The sequence below is a fragment of the Stomoxys calcitrans genome, chromosome 5, assembly GCF_963082655.1.
Source record: "Stomoxys calcitrans chromosome 5, idStoCalc2.1, whole genome shotgun sequence".
NCBI classification, from domain to species: domain Eukaryota; kingdom Metazoa; phylum Arthropoda; class Insecta; order Diptera; family Muscidae; genus Stomoxys; species Stomoxys calcitrans.
The window spans coordinates 157,585,790-157,612,096 of record NC_081556.1 but is presented as its reverse complement, the minus strand read 5'-3'; the positions used below and the strand labels follow the sequence as shown (position 1 = coordinate 157,612,096).

Genomic DNA, 26,307 nt, shown 5'->3' with positions numbered 1-26,307 from the left:
TCTGGGTTTTTGATCTATTGTAAGCTACGATACCAAATATTTTTCGTTAAATTAATGCTGGCTACATTTGTGAGATATCCTGTCATGTTAAATCTTCTCTACCAAGTGGTGCCGCCGTTCGGACTTGGCATAAATACGAGGCCCCTTATCAATGATTTCCAACTTTAATCGAACTGCACTCATTGATGTGAGAGAAGTATGCCCTGTTCCTTTATGGAGTGTTCATGGGAAATTTTATAGTTATTAGTATTCGAAAAAATTTAAGTAAGTGCGTTTTTACAAGTTTTTTTACACAAAATTTTACTTTTTTTTTAAACACTTTTGTTGGTGTCACTGATTAAAGTCCTTTTAAAAAGGAAACATTTAACTTAAAAGTGCACTTATGAAATATAACACCCACACAGCATGCGGTCTATAAATCGAACTTTGTATTCTATTGTCTTGACCGCCTATGTACGTAATTGCCTACACTTATGTATCAAACTCCTATAAATCTGTGCCACTGTGTCCGCCTCAAAGTGCACAGATTTTTAGGAGTTTAATACATAAGTATAGGCAATTACGTACCTTGGCTTATACGGTGTACTTGGGGTTTGCTGAGGCTTTAGCCGGTCTCATTACATGATATTATTTGGCTATTAAAAATAATTTTTAGTTATCAGATCAAGGAATATTGCGCCATTCCTCTTGTAGCTAACCGAAAATACCATATTGGACTATATGGAATGTATCAACTTTTGTTTAATAATCTATTTTGACAATATAGACATCGTTTTTATTCATAAACGTTCAAGAATTAACGTTTTTGCAGAAATGAAGTAACAGGTTTAATATTTTACAAAGTTACTTTTTTTGTGTATGGTATGGTTGACCTTTTTATTTAATATTTTTCTGGTTTGTTCGGCTCGAGGTCCTGAGAACAATTGTTAAAAAACTGATGGTATTGTTTTTGAAAATTGTTTTCTTCCTCAGGGAATTTCACTGAAATTTGTATACATTTAAACAAATTTTAAAAACAATTGTTAAAAAACTGATATTATTGTTTTTGAAAATTGTTTTCTTCCTCAGGGAATTTCACTGAAATTTGTATACATAAACAAAGAATTGCGCCCTCTAGAGGCACAAACATATAATCTGTAGTCGGTTTATTTGGGAGCTATGTCAGGTTGTAAAACTAACATTTAGGCCGTTGTTGTCAGCCATAACAAAACACCTCATACAAAATCGTATAACAATTGCGCCCTCAAGAGGGTCAAGGAGTCAAGATCCAAGATTGGTTTATATGACTGCTATATCATTTTATGAACCGAATTGAACCATACATAGCACAGTTGTTGGAAGCCATAACAAAACACTTCAAATTTCAAACAAATCGGATAATAATTACACATCCTAGAGGCTGAAGAAATCAAGATCCGAGATCGGCTTACATGGCCGCTATATCAGATTATGAATTGATTTCGAACACACTTAAACATGTGTTGGAAATAAAAACAAAACACTTCATACAAAATGTCAACCGATTTGGGTGAGAATTGCGCTCTCTAGAGGCTCAAGAAGTCATGATCCAAGATCGGTTTATATGGCAGCTATATCAATACATGGACGGATATGGCCCATTTACAATCCCAACCGACCTACACTAATAGGAAGTATTTATGCAAAATTCCAAGCGCCTAGCTTCATTCCTTGCGGACGGGCATGGCTAAATCGTCTCAGAATATCCAGGCGATCAAGAATGCATTTTTTGTAAATTCAAAGCGACATATCCTTAGTTGATTGTTGGTTGTTCCATACGCATTTCTTGTCTATTTGTGTTAGGTGCTTTGAAGCGTTTTTGCCATAATCTTTTTGAATTTTTAGACTGCTTTCCTGTAATATGTATATTTGAAAAGACAACTTCAATACAATCATTGGAATTTGCAATTAGTTGGATATTTTGTTATTGTATTGCTTTTTGAAATACATCTTTTTATCTGCTCTGCTGTACGTTTCTGCCTTATATTTATTTTGGAGATTACGTCAAGGATCTGCTACACGAAAAATTTGATTATAAATTGTTGCATAGTGTTTTAATTCGTACAACCATATTTATATATGAAAAACCATATAAAAAGCTAACCGACGGATAAACTTTGCTAGCACAAACCCTTATTGCAATACCCATAGTCCTGGAGGTATCTGAGAAATTTTATTATTCAAATAATTGAAGGTCGCGTTGCATTGCTTATTATTTTTTTTTATTGATAACGCAAAAATCCCAAGCATAATTTTTTTCTGTTAAATAATAAAAAAAAATATATTAAATTTGTATTTAAAAACGCGGGTAACGTTACGAATGATTTTTCCGTAACAAAATGGTTGTTAAAGCACCACCCAAGAGCACTCCTTTGGGTGGCAATAATGTGAAATATTATTTCTTATTAACACATACATACATACTACATACTTATATAAAATGATGGAAAGAACATTTTGAATGCTTTAAGTATTTTAAACAAACGAAAATGGTAAAATAATAATGGGCGAATGTTTCAAATGTACCCAATATGTTTATAAAAAAACTTACTCTGTTATACATACATACAGCCATACATTTCGCATTCTAATAAAAAAAAAACAAACCAACCAACCAAGTACTAATTATCAATGTTATCCATGATTTTGGGTTGTTTGATAATACTATTAAAGGTAAGTAAAGATAAGTAAAAAAACTCACTAAGCTAAGTAAAAACGTGCTAAGTTCGGACGAACCCACCAAGGATGAAAATTTAAACATGATCTCGATAACACCTCAGCTCTAACTATTTCAAATTTGAAAGTGTTATCTCTCTCCGTTCTCAAATGGAAGCTCTTTAGACCTAAGTTCCATAAATACAAATTCCTTTTTATTTCAATTGTCCCAATGTTTCGTCAATTTTTGTTGACATCTTAAGGGGATACGTCTATTTAATTAAAACATTACATTAATTTCAAATCTTGCTGGCTCCAGTTTCGGACATTTCTCGCCATATCATAGCGCGGTCAGCGTAGGATATGACCCAACCAAGTCCTTTTTTCTCTTACGTATTTCTACATCGACAGTTTGACCAGAAAATGCGAAGTATTTGTCGAAGGCAGCTATTTATAACAACTTTGATTTTGCGGTCGCTTTTGTCAAGCTCCAAGTTGTAGAGCCATAAAATAAAATAGATTTTTCACTACTGTTGGAGATTCTGATTTTGCAGAGATGAGATCTACAAACTTTGTTAAGTTTGAGACAAGCACTTCTAGCCTTGTTGATACGTTCGCGGATGTCTGCTTCCGATTTTCCGTCATTAGTAATTTTGCTGCCATGATTGGAAAAGTTGTCAAAGTCTTCAATGACATGGCCATTTATAGTGAGCCTATTTTTTGTTCCTATCCTCATTACATTTGTCTTAGTAATGTTTATTTTGAGGCCTCATTTGGCTGCATATTTATTCCAGCGTTCCAATCTTGCCTTTGTGTGCTCAAAGCAATACGCAAAAAGGCATATATCATCCGTGTAGTCGATATCTTCAAGGAAGTCGTTTATAATTCAACGAATGCCATTTTTCGTCTCTTAGGCTACTTTTCGCTACTTTATCCATCAGGAAAGCTCAACTCTCTTTTCCATTCAAACGGACTGAATGGTCCATAAAAGGCGTATTTATTACGCCATGTCGAGGGGTATTTCATTCAACAACACCTGCTCATGATAATGACATTGACCATTGGTGCATAATATTGCGAACACTTTTTTTTCTTTCAGTGCATATTTGTCTATCTATAATCCGAAACAATTCGTTTAGAGAACCCAAACCAAATTTTAATAAACTTTCGGGTTTTTAAGGGCAACTTAGATAGTTTTTTATACCCACCACCGAAGGATGGGGTTATATTCGTCTTGTCATGCCTTTTGCAACACATCGAAATATCCATTTCCGGCCCTATATAGTATATATATTCTTGATCAGCGTAAAAATTTTTTGTCCATAAGCAGGTTAAGTTCGAAGATGGGCTATATCGGACTATGTCTTGATTTAGCCACCACATTGACCGATCCGCCGATTCAGGGTCTTAGGCCAAAAAAGCCACATTTATTATCTGATTTTGTTGAAATTTGGAACAGTGAATTGTGTTAGGCCCTTCGACATCTTCCTTCAATTTGGCCTAGATCGGTCCAGATTTGGATATAGCTGTTATATAGACCGACCTCTCGATTTAAGGGTTTGGGCCCATAAAAGGCGCATTTATAGTCCAATGTCGCCGAAATTTGGGACAGTGAGTTGTGTTAGGTCCTTCAATATTCTTCCTCAATTTGATTCAGATCGGTTCAGTACCAAATTTCCAATTCAAAGATTTATATTCAAAATGTTCTCTTTTTTCATCACACTTTGTAAAGTATTCAGGCCTTAGAAGTGTGAGGCCTTCTTGTCTAAACGAAAAGCCCCTTTCTCCCCAAATGATCTGTGTTTCTATAAATATCGGCAAGTGAGAAGAGAATATAGAAAAGTGAATGTGCCGCCTTTTAAGTATTCTGTATGTACATAAGTGTGTATATCTATGTTTCCCAATGTTTTGTGAGAGGGTTTCTTTCTCAATTTCGCTCTGCATAGGCCACATGTCAAATTTTCCTTTTGGAAAGAAAATTCGTGGATACTGCAGTTTTTAGTCGGGTATTGGGCGATAAGTACGTTCGGTCTGTTTCCATAGAGCAAAAATCATTTGTTATACTTTAAAAGAAAAGATTTTAATTGAAAAATTTCCAACTATGTCGCCGTCGCAACTCAGTGAGAAAAATTACTTTGCCAACTATTATGTGGAATTGAAAAATAGTGTGGAAAATTTCGATGAGCAAGTGGAAAAAATCAAAACGTGCAAAAGTGATGTGGAACGTGTACAATTTGTGGAAAATTTCAAGGGTCTAAGCGGACATGATGATAAGTTGCAGATTCGTAAAGAATTTCAGGGGAAAAATGCTGCATTAGCCTCGGATTTTAAAGAGAAGGGAAATCTGGCATTTAAGGCTCAAAAATGGATCGAGGCAATGGTTTTGTATACCAAGAGTTATGTGGCTTTGCCCGAAGATAAAGGTCTGTCTGAAATTGGTTTATTCTCTTTTGCATTGAGAACAAATCTGAATACGATTGTGTCTGTTTGTATGTCACAGTGAATGAGAAAGCCATCATATTGGCCAACCGATCAGCAGCATTGTATCATCTGGAGAAATATGACGAGAGTTTAATCGATATCAAGCGTTCGATGGATTATGGATATCCCAAGGACTTGATATACAAGTTATATGAGCGCATGGCCAGATGTTATATGGCCAAGAAGGATTATCCCAACACCATCAAATATTTCAAGTAAATATCGTTGCATTTGCATATAATGTAATAGGGTGTACTGAAAGTTTTTTTTATTGTTGGTTAAACAAATATTGAAAAATATTAAAAAATTATTTTAAAACCATAAATTGATATGATTATCTCTTAAACCAAATTTTAATGTTATACAACATGAAAAACCCCGTTATTAACCAAAAATTACGCGGAAAAAACTTGCCAATTTTAAAGATTTGAAACATAGATAAAAAATTAATAATTTTTTGTCAACTTTTAAAAAGGAAATTTTCGATTTTTTGTTTGTGAAGTAAAATTTTATTCACTCAAGGATAACGTCTTTATTTTGAAATCTTGCTTCTTTGGCTTAAAATCATTTGATCAGTTTGGACGCACCAAAGGTTCGTTTGCTCAAAACCTTGGATAAGACGACATGGATATTGAATCTTGTAAAAAACCTTCATTGAGCTCAGGAAATGTTAACAAAAAATGATTTAAAAAGGGTCTTTATGGAAAAGTGGTCATATGTGTATCATGTATACTATACATACTATGCCATACACATGTGTGGACGGGACTACTGAAATCCCATTATTTAAAAAATCATCGGATACGGATACGATCAAAACTTTGAATGTATCAATATATTGTGCGAGATTACCCATCTTTAAATTTGATCTGCCATTTTTAGGTAGAGGTTAGAGACCATCAGCACACATTGATATGTGAAAAGTTTGTCCCTGTTCTTTAATGGAATGCAAATTGCAAAATTTTGCCCATGAACATTTCACTAAGGAACAGGGGCAAACTTCTCACATATCATTAATTGCTGTCCGATTCAAGTTTAAGCTCAATGATAAGGGGCCTCCTTTTTATAGCCGAATCCGAACGGCGTACCGCAGTGCGACACCTCTTTGGAGAGAAGTTTTACATAGCATAGTACCTCACAAAAGTTGGAAGAATTAGAAGGGGAAAACCACCGCTGAAAATTTTTTCTGATTATCTCGCCAGGATTCGAACCCAGGCGTTCAGCGTCATAGGCGGACATGCTAACCTCTGCGCTACGGTGGCCTCAATGGAATGTGTTTGGACAAATTTGCAATTTTTTGCAGAGGTTAGCACATGCTTATGACGCTGAACGAGTGGTTTCGAATCCCCTTCTAATGCTGGCGACATTTTTGATGTAAAAATGTATACCCAAAGAGATGTCGCACTGCGGCACGCCGTTCGGATTCGGGTAACAAAGGAGGTCCCTTATTATTGAGCTTAAAACTTGAATCGAACAGTACTTATTGATATGTGGGAAGTTTGCCGCTGTTCCTTAATGGCATGTTCACGAGCACATTCGCATATGAAGTCCTATTTTTAGAGATTGTAGCATGATGAAAACCTATAGACAGACGGACAAGCAGACGGGAAATGAGAAATCTTTTCGAAACTTTGTGTTTAGGAAAGTTCATTCAGAAAAAATATTATTTGTAACTTTGAGATCTTTTTTATTTGTAACTCACGAGATCGATTTATATAGAAGCAATATCAATGCACAGACCAAATAAAACCAAGGTTAATAAAGTCAGTTTTTAATCATGAGAGAAATCATTGCACAAAATGTTAGCCTAATCGGATGAAAATTGCGCCCTCTATAGGCGCAATGTATCTTAAAGGATACATTCAGTGTCGTATTGTTTTCTTTGTTTAGTTTTGCAAAAATTAAACTTTTGCGATAGTATCCATCGGAAAAATATCAATCGATATTCTGTCAAATGATTAAATATCAATAGTGCCATCGATATTTTGCCAGCTCTATAATGTACACATTGGCAATTAAGTATTTTAAAGTTGAAATGATAGAAGATTTTGCTTGTTATGTTGTAGAGTAAAAAAAAACTTTTAAGCCGTACTGCACACTCTACTCACTATGAGTGGGTGGGTGGAGTATGCCAATTTATTTGACGAATAGTTTTCATTTTTCAGCCAGCCCTACAATGCAACTAATAACAATTCTTTTTATTTATTTAAGAACCATGATCACCTCCATGGATGATGCCACAGCCTTGCCGGTAGCTCGTAAATCTCAGTTGAACACTGTGGCTATGACCATGATTAAAATGCTAGAAAGAGATCCACGCACCACAAAGCAAATGGAAATCAGAAAGAAAAAGGGTTTGTCCGGTGACGAGATGCCATCTTTGGTTATAGCTGATGAGGCGGAATTTGTCAGTCCGGGCCTACGCTTCGATGAGAATCGTATTGAAGGTCGTTTTGTGCGTGCTGCCAGCGATGTAAAGGTGGGCGAAGAAATACTTGTGGAGAAGCCCCATGTTGCTGTTCTTTTGGAAAAATTCTCCAAGACCCATTGTGAGAATTGTTTCATCCGGTAAGTTATACGAGTATATAAATTTTCTAATCAGCATGACCCCTTGCCCCAGTTACTTAATGGAATGTTCATGGGCAAATGTGCATTTGCAATCAGCATGACCCTTAAGGAACATGAGAAGGTTCTTTCATATCGATGAGTGGATTTCGATTGAAGTTTTAGTTCAATGATTAGGGACCTCCTTTGTTATGCCAAATCCGAACGGTGTGCCAATTAGTAATATCATTTCGTGGAAAAGTGTTGCATGTACCTCAGAAATGTCGCCAGGTTAGCGGTTTACAAAAAAAGAGTTGAGTGTCAAACGTAAATATAATTGTCGCCTTGCTGTATTTGTCTAAAAGTATTTTATTTTATTCAGAACTTGCCGAATTGGTAAATGTCAGCATTTAAAGAAAATTCAGGTTTTTGCCATTTCATCTCACAGAACTGTTTTTTTTTTTTTTAATTTATAAAATATTTTCCTTTTTGGCGGATTGGTGTTAAATTTTACACCTTCAACACATGTTTGTGCAACAACTCCCTTCTATTTATACCCTCCACCATAGGATGGGGGTATACTAATTTCGTCATTATGTTTGTTACTCCTCGAAATATTCGTCTAAGACCCCATAAAGTATATATATTCTTGATCGTCATGACATTTTAAGTCGATCTAGCCATGTCCGTCCGTCTGTCTGTCTGTCGAAAAAATGCTAACTTTCGAAGGAGTAGGGCTAGCCGGCTTGAAATTCTGCACAAATTCTTTTTATTAGTGTAGGGATTAGTGTTGGGATTGTAAATGGGCCAAATCGGTCCATGTCTTGATATACCTGCCATATAAACTTCTTGAGCCACTAGAGGGCACAATTCTTATCGGATTTGGCTGAAATTTTATATGAGGTTTCTTATTATGACTACTAACAACTGTGCTGAGTATGGTTGAAATTGGTCCATAACCTTATAATAGCTGTCATATAAACCAATCTGGGGTCTTGAAGTGAGCGTCTAGAGGGCGAAATTCTTATTCGATTTGGCTTTTTTTTGCACGACGTACTAGGTTATGACTTCCAAAAACTGAGCTAAGTATGGTTAAAATCGGTCTATAACCTGATATAGCTGCCATATAAACCGATCTTGTGTCTTGACTTCTTGAGCCTCTAGAGGGCGCAATTCTTATCCGATCTGGCTGAAATTTTACATGAGGTGTTTTGTTATGACTTCTAGCAACTGTGTCGAATATGGTTCAAATCGATCCATAACCTATTGTAGCTGACATTTAAATCGATCTGGGATCTTGACTTTTTGAGCCTCTAAAGGGCGTAATTATTATCTGATTTGGCTGACATTTTGTACAACGGCTTCTCCCATTACCTTCAATATATAGCTTGATCAGCTCCCATATAAACCGATCTCTCTATTTTACTTCTTGAGCCCCTAAAGGGCGCAAGCCTTACTCGAATTGACTGAAATTTTACACATGGTGGAGGGTATATAAGATTGGGCCCGGCCGAACTTAGCACGCTTTTACTTGTTTAATTTTGCTATATCTGGTTATGGACTGATTTAGACCATAAGCGGCACATATGTTAATAGTCATAACCGAAGAAAAATGCTCGTATTAACAATACCACAATCACAAAACCTCGGAGGCCACCGTAGCGCAGAGGTTAGCATGTCCGCCTATGACGCTGTACGCCTGGGTTCGAATCCTGGCGAGACCATCAGAAAAATGTTAAGCGTTTGTTTTCTCCTCCTAATGCAACATTTGTGAGGTACTATGCCGTGTAAAACTTCTCTCCAAAGAGGTGTCGCACTGCGGCACGCCGTTCGGACTCGGCAATAAAAAGCAGGTCCCTTATCATTGCGCTTAAACTTGAATCGGACTGCACTCATTGATATGTGAGATGTTTGCTCATGTTACTTAGTGGAATGTTCATGGGCAAAATTTGCAATTGACAATCAAAAAACCTCACACCAAACGGCGCCAGGCTAGAGACAAGAATATTTCTACAGCGCATAAAGTTGTTGACAATATTATGCCCCATAGAGTAATTACCATCCTATCAAACATTCTTGGGTTTTTATCGTAGAGTCTCAACGTTTTTCATAAAAGAAGTTTACAGACCAAGAAGTTCGGTTACGCCAATGAATTATTGTTTCATTGTTTTTCAAGTCGAGCTTAGTGCCCAAGCGAATACAACACCCAAGGGAAAGATTGTTAAATGAGCCTTGAAGAGAAGAAATTGCCAGTTCCTCAGCTTAGGCAGGACACATGTCACACCATGGATGAATAATTGGGTTACTTTATCTCATCGGCTCCATCGTAAACTATGTCCGTCCGTCTGACCGACCTACAGTTCACAGCCTGTTGTTCGTAGTACTTTTTATTTAAAATTTGCATTTGAAAATTTAAAGTTCGTGAGGTTTTTATTCAATTATTTTTATCAAGTAACTACATGAGAAGCTATGAAATTGTTTATAACTTCCATTCCAGGACGGCCATTCCAGTTGCTTGCCCCAAGTGTGCTGACGTTATATACTGTTCGGAAAAGTGTATGAAACGTGCTGCCAATTCTTATCACAAATATGAATGTGGTATTTTAACTACGGTTTGGAGTTCGGGAGCATCCATCAATTGCCACATGGCCCTTCGAATCTTTACAAACAAGGACGTTGCGCATTTTTTGCAAATCGCTGATAAAATTGATGAAAAACTCAGCTTAGATGAACTACAACAGTGAGTGAATTTTTCTCATCAGATTTTGTTTTGTTTTCTTTTTTAAAATTTAATATATTTTGAAGGCTTCCCAAAGATGATTATCGCAGAATTGCCCATTTGGTAAGGCATGAAGATGACCGCACAGCTTCCAATTTCTTCCAGCATGGATTGATGGCTCGTTTCTTAACGAAATGTTTGAGTGTAGTGAATTATTTTGGTGACAATCCTAAAACGGAAGATATTCTGAAAATCGAAGCCTTGGCCTTGCGTAATTTGCAATTTTTGCAATTCAATACCCACGAAGTTGCGGAGCTGCACAAGTCACAAATCGATGGAAGAGAGAAAACACAATTCATTGGGGGAGCCCTCTATCCCACATTAGCTCTATTCAACCATGCTTGCGATCCAAGTGTGGTGAGGTTAGTTGCGATTCACTTGCAGGGTTTTACGCAAAATGCATTGCTTTATTTTATTAACATTAGGTATTTCCGAGGCACCACCATCCACATCAATATGATAAAACCTGTTGAGGCTGGTCTGCATATTTCCGAAAATTATGGTCCCATATATACCCAAGAAACAAGAAACGAACGTCAGGCTAAATTGAAGGATCTCTACAAGTTCGAATGTTGCTGCGATGCCTGTTTGGAAAATTGGCCTACCTTCGATAAGCTGCAAACAGACGTCATCCGTTTCCGTTGTGATGCTCCCAATAAATGTAATGCTGTTATAGAGGTGCCTCCCAACTGTAATGATTTCATGGTGAAGTGTTTGACATGCAACGAAAGCACCAACATCTTGAAGGGTCTAAAAGTTATGCAGGTGGGTACAAATTGATTTTTTTAATTGGTTATAATGTGGAATTGGTTTTTGCCAATACAAAATTTTTTTTTCAAAATTTCCGAATCAGATGTTTATATTCCACGAAACCACCTGAGTTTGACATGTCAAGCAAAGGAATGCGTATGCTAGAGATTCACTGCCAATCACTTCACTTTCGTTCTTTGATTCGTACAAATCAATAAATTTTTCTGATTTTCGCATGAAGTGAACGGCAGCTGCCACAGCCTACGTGGATTTGGAATTTACTTACATTTTCTAATAAAAGCATTTTCTTTCTTTTCGAAAATAACTCGATTCAATGCCAGTAGAAAGATTTTATAAAGCAATTTTTTTTAATGTTTTTAATATTTAATTTTCAAAATTTCAGGATACGGAAATGATGTCTCGCACCGCCAAAAGACTCTATGATACTGGTGACTACTCCAAGGCCCTTAATAAATATGTGGATCTAATTAAGATTATGTCAGAGGTTTTGGCTCCACCCTTTCCAGATTACTGTCAATGCCAACAGTTCCTCAAGGATTGTTTCTTACATCTTGGCAATTGCTACAATTTGAATTAGAAGAGGGAATGTTTTGAAACAAAAATTACAAAGAGAAACTAAATAAAAATACTATTGACAAACTTTTTGACTCTCATATTTGAGTATTCACAAAAATATTATTCTACATAACATATCAAAATATTGGGGCACTAATGCAAGTGCAAGGCACCGGTCCAAATAACAACGAAATCAGCCTTTCGAGTGGTCAAGATGTTAAACCAGTCTATATGCGGGCTATATTCAAAAGATACATAAACATATGAGCAATACTTTAAACAGATGTATAAAAGTGTAAAACATCCGAAATCGAATGAAAAATCAATAATTGGACATGTGCATATTACTTGGCAGCGATGTAGAAGGAGCTAACAGTACCCACAACTTGAAATTTCATTAGATTCGGATGAAAAAGACATAATCTGTGGCCCTAAGGACCGAAGACGGGAGATCGGTCTATATGAAAGCCATATCAAATATAAGTATGCCATACTTGTCACTGATGTAGAAGTTGCTATTACAACTTACCATTCGAAATTTCATCGAAATGGATGAAAAGTACGACTTATTGACCATAGTCTGACTTCAAGCCATAGTTTGAACTAAAGCCGTTTTTGGACAAAAAAACGTATGTTTACCAAATTTCAGCTTCTTATTATCATTGGCGTAGCTAGACATTTTTCCTGGGGGTGCTACAGCCCAACAAAAATAAAAGAACTGAAAGCAGCAAGTAAAAAGCGGATAACTACCCCCTCGGGTATATATGAAAAAATTCTTTAAAATCCATTAGGGGATGACTATGAGCATGAGAGGCAGTGCCCCGAACGGGCTTGCTCTTCTTAGGAGCTTGACGAGGATCGCTACCGCCACATTTACTTGTGGCTACAACAACAACATCCAGCGAAAAATGCACCATTATGAGCCTACAACCGCTGTATCGACATTGGGTCCTATCTGGACCAAACTCGCCACATTTCACTCTTCAAAATTTCAACAAAATCGGGTGGTAAAGGGGTCTCATCGATCACGGTAATATATACGTCGATCGATATACACGGCCGCTATATCCAAATGTGATCCCATCTGCATCATATTCGGGGAGAATATGCAGGAGTTTAACATCGCTCACTGTACATAATTTCAGCAAAATCGGGTAACAAAGCGGCAGATCGGCCTGAGACCTTAAATCGGTAGATCGGTGTATATGAGGGATATATTAAGACAAAGATCTTAACACAAATTATTGTCTAAATTTACGCTTAATCAGGTAAGAAATTTGTCTTTTATGGGCATAAGACTGTTAATAAAAAGCTCGGTCTATATGGGGGCTATATTAAGATATAGGCCTATTTGGACCATATATGGCACGGTTTTACTCCTTCGTAAGTTAGCGGGGATCTCAACACAAATCATTGTGCCTAATTTCAGCCATGGGGTAATAAATATAGTTTTTACGAGTCCAAGACCCCACATATGTGCAAAATTTCAGCCAAATTGGAGAAGAATTGCGCCTTCTAAAGGTTCAAGAAATCAAAATCCGAAACCGGTTTATCTATATACCAAAAAATGGACCGATTTGTCACATCTATATCAGGATATAGTCCGATGGCTATATATCTTCAAACTTAACCTGCCTATGGAAAAAAAATCTGTCAGCAGACAGACGTATGGACATGTGTAGATCATCTTACATATTTACGACGACCAGAAATATACATTAGACTGTCCCAGGGACAACACTTGCAAATAGGAAAAAACATTTTTGCCATTTGATCCCAATAAATAAAATAAGCAATATTATGACGTTCGGTTAACGATAACCCGTTGACATGATATCCAAATCGGACGAAGTGATTTCTAGGGAATCCTGTTTAGTATTTTCGGTACTAGCTTGAAATTGGCAAACAAAGGAAACATTCATGTGGCATTTATTACAAAAATACATATTGTACCCTACATTACCACTGTTACTGTGATAGTAAAAACAAGAAAAAGCGTACTAAGTTCGGCCGGGCCGATGGTTATGTACCCTAGGATCCCTTCAAGCAAGTTCTTTGCCCGGTATCTCTTTATAGGCAAACAAAGGATAACGGATAAAATTTGCCATGATATTAATGCTGTTTTAGGTTATGGACCAATTCATGCCATATTTGATTTGGATGTTGGAGACCATAGAGTAGTCATTGAGCAAAATTTCTGCCAAATCGGATAAGAATCGGGATATCGGTTTATATGGGAGCTATATCAGGTTATAAATCGATTTAGACCATGATTGGCATAGTTGTTGGAAGACGAAACAATGAACTTCATGCAATATTTCAGCAAAATCTAGAGGCTCAAGAAGTCAAGATCCCAGATCGGCTTATATGGCAGCTATATCAGGTTATGAACCGATTTAGGCCATACTTGGCATATGTTGGAAGTCATAACAAAACACCTCGCGCAAAATGCAGCCACATCGGATGAGATTTGCACACTGTAAATGTTAAAAAAGTCAAGACCCGAGATCAATTTATATGACAGCTATATCAGGTTATGAACCGATTTGTACCATACTACGTGCAAAATTTCAGCCAAATTGGATAAGAATTGCGCCCAGTTTATATGGCATCTATACCAAAAAATGGACCGATTTGGCACATTTACAATTCCAACCGACCTGCACTAATGAGAAGTATTTGTGTAAAATTTCAAGCACCAAGTTTTACTCTTTCGTAAGTTAGCGTGCTTTCGACGGACAGACAGATGGACGGACATGGCTAAATCGACTTAGAACGTCAAGACTATCAAGAAAATATAAATTTGTTACGTCGCAGATCAATATTTCGATGAGTTACAAACGGAATGAACCATATCCGTTTGTTCGTCCGTCGTTGTTTTTTTTTTTTTTTGTAATCAAGGTGGAGATCGCATTTTTCATCCAATCAATCTCCACATACAACTTTTATGGGCCAAAGACAAATTTTATGAATTTTGTTAAAAATCGGTTCAGTTTTAGATATAGCTCCCATGCATATATGTCAATTGATTTTCCCTTATAAGGATGTTTTTATTACAATTTTCAAACGATTTGCACCAAATTTGGTATGGAATGTTGTACTACACAGTTCAAAGCCTCTGCTGAATTTCTTAAAAATCGGTACACGTGTTTGACTTATTGTGATCTTTCTCTGTAATATAAACGTTTTTTAAATAAGAATATTAATTGTATTGAGTTTTTTTTTTTTAATTTTGCCCGCTCTCCACTTTGCGTGTAGGGTTTTTTAGAAATTTTTTAGTCGGAAAATTTTCTTTTTAATGGCGAGATCATGAAATACTTTATGCCTATTTAAATAACTCCAGCAAATAATGCAGACTCTCAATTTGTCATATAGCCTTGGGAATAAAGTGCGCGCAAGACTTTCATAAGCAAATAAAGTTTTCCTCAACGGTTTATTTTATCAATCAATAGTTAACAGTAGGGAACCCCCCCTCAGGGAACCCCCATTTTTTTAAACCCCATATTGCAATTGGTTTAGAGGGTGGTTTACAGGATGAGGCGTCCCCCAAAAACTTGGTCCCAAGATTGGTTATCAAATTCGTTTTCTAATCTCAAATACCTTTCATTTGAACCACATATTGGCATGGTCGAAAAATGTTTACCCTTTGGGGGGTGTTTTGGGGAAGGGTTGATGCCTAAAATACATGGTTCTACATTTGGATATCAAATTCGTATAATACTCCCAAATACTTTTATTTGAGCCTCCTATTGCGATGGTCAGTAAAAAATTGCTGTTTGTGGGGCATCTTTGGAAAGGGGTAGACCCCCAGAAAAAATCCATTTTTCCATAGTCGGCAAACATGACCGGTTTGAGGGGTGTTTTGGGGGATGGGGCGGCCACTCAGTGACTTGGCTTTGAAATTATATATCAGATTCATGTTCTACTCTAAAATACCTCTTATTTGATTCTCATATTTCAATGGTCAGCAAATACTTCATATTTGCGTGGCGTTATGGGGGTGGGGTAACCCCATAGACACTTTTCCCGTACATTGACATCAGATTCGTGTTTTACTTCCAAAGACCTTTTATTTGAGTCCCATATTGCTATGGTCGTAAATTTTTCTTCTTTGGGGTATGTCCCCGAGGATGGGAGGCCCCCCAAACACTTGGCCCCACATCCGGATATCAGATTCGTTTTCTACACTCAAATACCTTTTATTTAGGCCTCATATTGCCATGGTCAGTAAATAAGTCCTCTTTGGGGGGTATTTTGGGAAAGGGGTCGACCCCCAAAAACTTTTTCTCAAATTTGGATATCAGATTCGTATTTTACTCGCAAATACCTTTCATTTGAGTCCCATATTGCCGTGGTCGGTAAATATGTATGTCCGATTTAAGGGCGTTTTGGGAGTTGGGGAGGTCCTCCAAACACTTGGTCCGACAATTGGATATCAGACACGTTTTTTAATCTTAAATACCTTTCATTTGAGTCCCATATTGTTGTGGTTGGTGTATATATATATTTGGTAGGTTTTTAGGTTTGATTTTTATATATACATAAGAAAGACTTGGGATATAAAAAATGAAAAATCTGTCATTTCTAACTGATAGGTTTATCTAATATGTTACAAGGTGTTAACCAGATTGGATGCTTCAGACCCCTCAAACTTGCTCACACAAGGCGAAATAATTTTTTAGTGGATCTAAGCGTTAAAGTATGACAAATGTTTTCCCAATTTTTTTGCAACATTCCATTCTCTGTGTGTTTGTTTTTTGGTGAATTAAAACGTTTGACTATAATTTCGTTCAAATGTCATTTTGGTATTCAACATTTTATCAAAATATGACTTAACCAGAAGAGTTTGTTCAATAAACTCTATCAACAAATTATTGGCAGATTGTCAAATCTAATCATTGAACAAAAAACGATAAATTAACGAATAATAGTAGATCGTTGTCTTATTTTATTTTTTTTTTTACAGTGATGTTGATTACAAAATGTACGCTAAACTGGAATGGATTGGAACAACTGTCTACATGTCAAATAACACACAATTGTCAATCATTTGGCGCATAACCAATAGAGTTAAAAGAATTCCCATTTGTAATTGAGTGTAAAGTTTGTCACCTAAGCCAATTATATTACACCGCGACTATCAGAATCAAGCGATCGGTTGCTAGAGTTTTGTTGCTATCGCTCTCGCCATTAATCACATCAACTGTACAATCTCTAACAAAGCGAAAAATCAACTAAACAATGACCGTCATCATGTGGAGACAAAAGTGCAGTGTAATCACAAATAAATCAGTCTAAAATGATAGAGCCTAACAGTGGGCGGACGGACGGACGGACAGTTACAGGCAGGCAGGCAGGCAGGCGTACATATTGACTGACGACAGTGGTAGGCAGTCGTAAAATGCAGTGATCAAATCGTTAAATTGAAGTGACAGATTACATGAAAATTAAATCGTGTGCCATCCATCCAAGCGAGACCTTCCATCCATCTCCAACAGCAGCTGTACTCTTTAATCTCTTGATAAATTTCAGCACAATCACACACCAAAGGGGACTCTCACTCTCCGAGGAGTGACTGCAATGTGACAGAGAATGTGGTGGCGTTTGGGCGGCGTTTTCTAAAATTCCACCCCTAAATATTACACCATGGCCGAAGGTGATTAAAAAGCTGGCAATAGTAGTTTTGTTGTAACCGTTTTTGGTACTTTACATGGGGTACGGTACGGTGCACGTACAACTTTGTCATAGCAGGCGCATTGTAGTGCTTCCTACTTGTCGCGCTTTGGCAGCATATGAAAACTGGTTTGATACACTTCTCCGGTATAGGGTTTATTCTTGCAAAGTCATTTGAGTGTATAAGAGATATCTTGAGGATATTTGAAGCAAAACAGGATACGCTTTGAAAATATTGAATGTACTCAACCAAACTTGTATGATATGGGGTGGGTTCAACATCAACCCTTGATTAAATCCATTTATTTCAAACTTCTTAAAGACACTGACAGCTATCTCAGCTCAATGGCTTAGACTGTCGCACGCTATAAAGGAGATTTTCTAGTAAATATGGGAACGAAGACCCAACAGTTTTTTTCTTTTGATCGCAAATAGTACTTTATGAGGTATCCACTTGTAATCAATGCCCACCGTGGCGCAGAGGTTAGCATATCCACCTGTGACGCCGAACGCCTGGGTTCAAATCCAGGCGTGAGGTATCCTGGCATATCAAAACTTCTCTACCAAGCGGTGTCGCTATGGGTCACGCCGCTCGGACTCGGCATGAAAACTGAGGCATACTTTAATCGGACTGCACTGATTGAAACGAGAGAAGTATCCCCTGGTTCTGGTTTAGTATTTCGTGCTATTATAACCCAAAGCGCTATGGATGCTATGAACTTTTATAAATATCGGTTCAGACTCCCATATATGTATATATTTCAACTGATTTACGCGAAATTAGCTTTGGAATGTTTTATTGCCGATCTAAAATTTTGATCGAAATCGGTTCAGATTTACACGAACCAACTGCGAGCATCGAAACAGACATGAGTCATGAATCTACCGCAAATAAGAAACTCAATATTTCATGCTTATATACAGAAGGTATGATAATGTCTCATATGATCCAATATATCGGTCATTTCATCAGTTATAGGTTTTTATACCCTGCACCATATGATAGGGGGTATATTCATTTAGTCATTCCTTTTGTAACACATCGAAATATCCATTTCCGACCCTACAAAGTATATATATATATATATATATAGGATCCTTATAAAAATCTAAGACGATTTAACGATGTCCGTGTGTCCGTCAGTTCGTCATATTTACATATAAACCGATTGAAGGTCTTTAGCCTATAACAGGCGCATTTATTACCGGATTTCGCTGAAATTCAGAATAGTGGGTTTCATGTAGACCGATCTGCCGATTTCGCGTCTTTGGTATATAACAGGCGCATTCATTACCCGATTTCGCTCAAATTTTGTGTATATCGGACCATATTTACATATAGCTGCCATATAGGTCGATATGCAGATTTAGGGCCTTAACTCTATAACAGGCGCATTTATTACCGGATTTCGCTGAAACTCAGAACAGTGAGTTTTATTGGGCCCGTCAATATCCGTAGACCATACTTGGCATTGTAGTTGGAGGTTATACAATAAAAAACAGGTGCAACATTTCAGGCAAATCGGATAATAATTACGCCCTTTAGAGGCCCAATAAGTGAAATCTGAGTAACCGTTAATATGAGAGCTATCTCAGGCAAGAGATTGAATTACACCATTCGCGGAACGGTAGTACGTTCTTAAAGTAGCACGTTCTTAATTTCAGCCAAATAGGATAATAATTGCGGCAAATCGGGCTAAAAATATATGCATGTGGGAGCCATATATATAAATCTTAAAAAAATTGTATCAAAATTCATAGTCTTTGTGAGGTTTAGGGTTTCCCAAACATCCCACTATGGAACAAAAAAGAGGAAAATAACTTCTCATAATATCAATTGAGTACTGTCAGATTCAATTGTTAAGGACCCCCTGTTTTATGCCGAAACAAATATGGTCCAGATCGAAACATATCTGGATATAGCTGTTATATAGACCGATTTGCCGATTTTGGGTCTTAGGCTTATGCGGACGTATTTATTACCCGACTTCTCCGAAATTTGGAACAGTAAGTTGTATTAAGATTCCCAACATCTGTCCCGGAAACTGTACATACCAGGATATATTTAGATATTGGTGCCATAGAGACCAGTCTTCAGCTTTAGTGCCTTAAGACCATAAAAGGCGCATTTATCCTTCGATTTTGCTGAAATTTGAAACAGGGAGTTGCTTTATCCGGCTTCCAACCCAAATATGATCCTGATCACACCGTATTTAGACATAGCTGTCATATAAAGGGTGATTTTTTAGATATTATCTTTTTGGCAACACTGGTATAAACAGCTAACGCACGTTTCGTGTTTTGTTTCACTGTCAAACATCTCCAGTTTGGTCTATAATTTAACCATGAGTCGTCTAACAAACGAACAACGCTTGCAAATTATTGGATTTCATTATCAAATGCGTCTTCTGTTGAGAAAGCTCATCGCGCGTTTCTTCGATTGAGCGACGAAACTCTTTTTTGGCTCAATGGAGACAATTGTAGATTTTGGAGTGAAGGTCAGGCATAAGCGTTGCAAGAGCAACCAATGCATCCAGAAAAATCGCCAGCCCAAAACCGCACCAAGTTTATGGGCTGGTGGCATCATTGGACCGTACTTCGTCAAAGATAATGCCAAGCGTATATATATATTGGGTTGCCCAAAAAGTAATTGCGGATTTTTTAAAAGAAAGTAAATGCATTTTTAATAAAGCTTAGAATGAACTTTAATCAAATATACTTTTTTACAATTTATTTCTAAAGCAAGCTAAAAGTAACAGCTGATAACTGACAGAAGAAAGAATGCAATTACAGAGTCACAAGCTGTGAAACAATTTGTCAAAGCCGACTATATGAAAAATGACGTTTGCATGAAATAACCTTGAAACATTAAATTATATGGACCGTAACATCGATTTAAATAAATATTTTATGTATGTTTCTGAATTTTATGCGTTTTTTTTTTGAAAAATTTCCTATAGCTCTTAAAAAATCACTTTATGTCGATCATCCGAATTAGGGCTTAATCACATGAACGGTGCTTTTATTGCCCGATTTCGATATTTGGATATTAATATGGATATAGTAATGTTATACTAATAAATTTTGATAATATATATATATCTATGGTGCCGGGTATCAAAAGTTCGGCACGGCCGAACTTAATGCGTATTTACTTGTTAAAAATTACATTATGAAAAATAGGAAAAGCGATAAATGAAACCAGTAAGGAAGGGCAAAACTCGGGCGTAGCTGACTATATAATACCCTACACCTACCCTACAATCATAAATTCGGGCAATATATGAATATATATATATATATATATATATATATATATATATATATATATATATATATATATATATATATATATATAAATGTATATGAGAGTTATAAATATGAACCGACTTTTAAACAGATCGTTTGAAAATTATTGTTATTACGGCCATAAGTGCAAATCCGGTGATAAATGTGTATGGGTGCCACATCCAATTTTGAACCGATTTTTTTGAAATCTCGATGATATGTTAAGATCAATAACAAAACAATCCGGATCGGTTACAAATTGTGTTTATTATAGCCTTATAAGTGTAAATCGGGCGATATATATGTATATGGAAGCTATATCCAAATCTTAACCGATTTTGGACAAATCTCACAGATATGTTAATATCAGTAGCAATAGAATCCGTGCAAAATTTTGTGCAGATCGGTTGAAAATTGTAGTTACTACGGCCATTTAAGTGCAAATCGGGCGATACATATAAATATATGAGAGCTATATTCAAATCTGAACCGATTTTAGTGAAATCTCTCAGATATGTTAAGATCAATCCGTGCCAAATTTTGTGCAGGTCGGTTGAAAATTGTAGCTACTACGACCATTTAAGTGAAAATCGGGTGATACATATATATGGGAGCTATATCTACATCTGAACCGATTTTGATGAAATTTTGCAGATATGTTAACATCAATAACAAAACAATCCGTGCCAAATTTTGTGTAGGTCGGTTGAAAATTTTAGTTACTACGGATATTTAAGTGCAAATCGGGCGATATATATATATGGGAGCTATATCTAAATCTGAACCGATTTTTACCAAAATCAATAGCATTCGTCCTTGGGCCACAAAAGTGATATGTGCAAAATTTCGTGATTGGAAAACAAATACGACCTGCATTTTGATTACAAGAATAATTTTAGTTGTTCACGTATGCGATAATTCGGCCCTGATATAGCTCCCATATAAACCAATCGACCGATTTGCTTTCTCGAGTCTGTAGGGGTGAAATTTTAAACGAGGTGTTTTTTATTTCTAATAAATATGACAAGTACGATTCATCTCTATCTGTAGATGTATCTCCTATATATTTGAATAAGTCATTCAAAGAACATGTCAAATCAAATTAATAACCAAACTCTGTTTAAACTGTAGTGGCTTTAAAATACTTATTACAGGCAAATACGATGAAAGTGTGCACTTAATTCGGTGATGGCGAAACACGTCTCTTAAGCTATCAAGTTTACTTCCCCCATCTCCCACAAAGCGAAGTTTTTTCGAAAAGAAAAAATATAATAATAAACGCCGCATTTTACAGGTCATTGTCACAGAATCATCAACGAACAATGAAAAAGCAATGCTAGCCGAGCTAGTCTTTAATTAAGGATGTCGAAATCGAAATTTGTAATTACAGTTCTGTTGCTCTTAGTAGTTCACCCTTGCGCACAAACTCCACCACCACTACCACAATGTAATGCTCGAGCGCATTACATTGCATCCATCCCCGGCTCACCCTAATGCCGAATGTATTGTTCCCTTTGTGATTGCGGGACAATGTTTACGTGTGCACTCATTAGGCTGTGTCTGTCTCATCCCCGCTTTGCCATAATAAATAATGAAATATGTCCGAGCACAATGGAGTGCCACTTGAAATTGTTGGTCCTGGGAGTCCCTTAATGGCAATGTCGGTGGCACTTTTACAAAGGAAATGAAATACGCACTCGTTTGTCTGTATTCGAAGGTACAATAAAATGGCCTCATTGAATTGACTTTAATTTGGGCAAGAAAGTTTTTTAATTTTTATTAAAAAAAAAAAAAACAACCAAAAGGCAAAGTGATCGAAAGACAGACACTTCAATAGAATAAGGAATTGCTTACATGACAGCTCAATAAGTGGCTAGCTAATGGAACAAGATAAACAAACGAGAAGGTGTGGTGAGGATATATAAATGGTATTATCGATGAGATCCTTTAAAACGTTTGATCTGTTGAAACTACATATGCGCACATAGTTTCAATAGTAGTAAGATGAGGTGCAAAAAACAGTGGGCATATTTAAATTCACCTATAGAACAGACGGACATGCTTAGATAAACTCTTAAAGTACTTCTGAGTTCATCGATATACTGAAGAATGCGTATATTTCAGGCGGTGACACTCAAATGCATTAAGATATAATTAAGGTTATGCAGCATTTTTTATAAGCCAAGTTTCGAATTATTCCAAAAAATTATTTCAAATAATGTAATCTGTTCAAATCGGCTTCGAATTACATAATGCCAAAAATCGTAAATATAAAAATCAATTTGTGTTTGTTTGTATGTTCCTTATAGACTCAAAAACAGCTGAACCGATTTTCTTGAAATGTTCACAGATGGTGCATAAAGACCCCGTGGTGCAAATAGGGTACTACATTTTTTGATATTTGAAGGGGGGTACGGACCCTCCCCCTTACCCTAATTTTCAGAAACGCCAGATCTCGGAGATGAGTGGTGCGACTTAAGCGAAATTTTGTGTGCTCTCTCATAGTAAACTAAATTTGGTTTCCAAATTTCGGATGGGGTACCTATGGGGACTGCCCCACCCCCAAAACCTACCAAATATATATATAGACTAATCACTACAATATGGGACTCAAATGAAAGGTAATACAAATTAGAAAACGTATCTGATATCCAATTGTCGGACCCGACCCAACCCCCAAAACACCCCAAATTCACCGAACATGGCAATATGGGACTCAAATGAAAGGTATTTGTGAATATAGTATAATTCTGATATCCAAATGTGGGACCAGGCTCCTGGGGGTCCCCAAATAGGACTTTTTTACGGACCATGGCAATATGGGACTTAAAAGAAAGGTGTTTGAGTGTAGAATACGAATTTGATATACAAATATGTTTGTGGAGCCGCCTCTCCCCAAAAATATCCCCCAAAAAGGACAAATTTACGACCATAGCAATATGAGGCTCAAATGAAAGGTCTTTGGGAGTAAATCACGAATCTGATATCAATATTTGGGAAAACGTGTCTATGGAACCACTCCACCCCCATAATACCACCCATATATGAAGGTATTTGCTGACCATTGCAATATGGGGCTCAAATAAGAGGTATTTTAGAGTAGAATACGAATCTGATATATATTTTCAGGGCCAAGTCACTGAGTGGCCACCCCAACCCCTAAAACAGCCCCCAAACCGGTAATTTTGGCCGACTATGGAAATATGAGGCTCAAATGAAAGGTATTTGGGAGTAGACCACGAATCTGATATCAACATTAGAGACCAACTGGCGAGGGTACGTCCCACCCCAATAACAAACCCCAAATGGGACGTATTTGCTCCCCAAGATAATTTGGGTCTTTTAGACAGTGGAGCTCAATATTGATAGTTGTTAAGGCCCATACCCCAAACCGGACATACTGACTTTTGCAATAAGACGTTAAAATGAAAGGTACATGAGATTAGAAAACGAATTTGATATCCAATTTCGAGGCCAATTGCAATATGGGGTTCAATTGAAAGGTACTTGAGATATATGAGAATAGTGCACGATGCTGATATATTTAAGTGTCAATGTTGGTCAAGAGGTATTGGAGAGTAGAGCATGTGGGGGTACCCCTTGCCCAAAATACCCCATGACTTTTTTCAAATAAGGAGATAAGTTTATACAGGTTTTGGGCCGAAATGGATCGTACTTGTCATGCATGCTAGAAGTCATAACTAGAGATGGGCTTCTACCGGGTAAATATCCAACGCTTGGGTATTTATTGGGTATATACCCAATAAATACCTTTTTTTTGGATAATTATTTGTGTATTTATAATTTTGCAGATATCTTGGGTATAAAAAAAAACAAACGATTTTGATAATTTCATATTCTTTGAATATAAACCTGATCTTCTGAACTCATAAAATCGGAATTAAGTTACATATAGCCGCTATATAGACCAATCTCCAGATTTAAAGTCTTGAGGCAATAAATTGGTAATTTTTCATCCGATTTCGGTGAAATTTGGCACTGTGAGTTCTGGTAGACTCCTATCCATTTCTGTGAAGTGCGGTTCAGATCGGACTATATTTGGATATAGCTGCCTTATAGACCGACCATCCGATCTGTACCACATTTGATAGGAATGGGTTGGGAGATCGGGCGGTCGGTCTAAGGGTAACTATATCCAAATATAGTTCGATCTGAACCACACTTCAAAGAAATGGAAAGGGGTCTACCAGAACTCACTGTGCCAAATTTCATCGAAATAGGATGAAAAATTACCACTTTATTGCATCTAGACTAATAGTCTGCAGATTGGTCTATATAGCGGCTATATGTAACTAAATTCCGATTTTATGAGTTCAGAAGATCAGGTTTATATACAAAGAATACGAAATTATCAAAAATTGTTTGGAAAATATTTTTATACCCAAGATATCTGCAAAATTATAAATACCCAGCTTTTGGGTATAAATGGGTAAATACTTATCCAATTCACCGGGTAAATACCTTTTGGGTATTTACGAATGACCCATCAATTCGACATTTTGACCGGTGAAAAAGGGGCTGGTTTGAGCCGATGTGTGAGAGCTCGCATTGTCATGGTGAACAATGATTCGTCTTTTCTTGTTCGTTTTTCGAATTTCTCCCAAGACTTCAGGTAATCAAATTGTGTGTACTATCCATAATTGACCGTCCTACGTTACCCACGCAAAATAGTCGCCACATGACGGGTTTTGCAGAAGAAAAGGGCGACCATTTTTTTCGGAGAGTTTCTTCCTTAAGCAACTGTCGAAGACCCACACGGCCGACTGATGTTTTGTTACGGACTCATACACATAGAGGCACAATTCGCCACCTGTAACGATCTTAAAAACGTATTTTGAAGCACTTTTTTTCGCACTAATCGACACGAACATTTTTTCGAGCGGTTGTCAAATTATTCGGAATCCAACGAGAACAAACCTATTGTAAGGAAAGGCGTTCATGCAATATCGAATGTATGCCCACGGATGCCTCTTTCTCGTAGTATGTTTCATAACGATCTTGCATTATAAGTTCACGCACGGCATCAATGATCTCTGGTACAACGGCCGTTTTTCGACGACCTTCACGGAATTCGAGTTTGAGCGAGTGTCGGCCACGATTGAATCCATTGTAGAAGCTTTACACTCTTGTCGACGAAAGTTGAAAAATGGTCGCATAAAACTGTTCACGTGTTAATTCCGTTTTTTATACCCTCCACCATTAGATGGGGGGTATACTAATTTCGCCATTCTGTTTGTAACTACTCGAAATATTCGTCTGAGACCCCATAAAGTTTATATATTCTTGATCGTCGCGACATTTTATGTCGATCTGGACATGTCCGTCCGTTCGTCTGTCTGTCGAAAGCACGCTAACTTCCGAAGGAGTAAAGCTAGCCGCTTGAAATTTTGCACAAATACTTCTTATTAGTGTAGGTCGGTTGGCATTGTAAATTGGCCATATCGGTCCATGTTTTGATATAGCTGCCATATAAACCGATCTTGGGTCTTGACTTCTTGAGCCTCTAGAGTGCGCAATTCTTA

The 26,307-nt window shown here is 37.0% G+C and overlaps 1 protein-coding gene and 1 long non-coding RNA gene across 2 annotated transcripts in view; one reads left to right on the top strand and one right to left on the bottom strand.

The window, feature by feature from the left end:
* Positions 1-4,629: 4,629 nt before the first annotated feature.
* On the top strand, positions 4,630-11,903 carry LOC106088429 (SET and MYND domain-containing protein DDB_G0284059). Its single transcript, XM_013253947.2, has 7 exons — positions 4,630-5,096; positions 5,174-5,369; positions 7,366-7,722; positions 10,196-10,438; positions 10,504-10,839; positions 10,903-11,242; positions 11,631-11,903. Exons 1-7 carry the CDS (start codon positions 4,775-4,777, stop codon positions 11,823-11,825), a joined length of 1,989 nt encoding a protein of 662 aa, XP_013109401.2. The 5' UTR covers positions 4,630-4,774; the 3' UTR covers positions 11,826-11,903.
* The window catches only part of LOC131998042 (uncharacterized), an 85,367-nt gene continuing 70,633 nt past the window's right edge, over positions 11,574-26,307 (bottom strand). The window contains exon 3 of the long non-coding RNA XR_009398504.1: positions 11,574-11,809. This is a non-coding gene — a long non-coding RNA (uncharacterized LOC131998042). The remainder of the gene's footprint in view (positions 11,810-26,307) is intronic.

Excerpts from the sequence above, each read along its gene's own strand:
- LOC106088429 (XM_013253947.2), top strand. The coding sequence starts at position 4,775 with ATGTCGCCGTCGCAACTCAGTGAGAAAAATTACTTTGCCAACTATTAT. Across the intron at positions 10,439-10,503 it reads AGCTTAGATGAACTACAACA|GCTTCCCAAAGATGATTATC; the intron begins GTGAGTGAATTT and ends TATATTTTGAAG. Across the intron at positions 10,840-10,902 it reads TGCGATCCAAGTGTGGTGAG|GTATTTCCGAGGCACCACCA; the intron begins GTTAGTTGCGAT and ends TATTAACATTAG.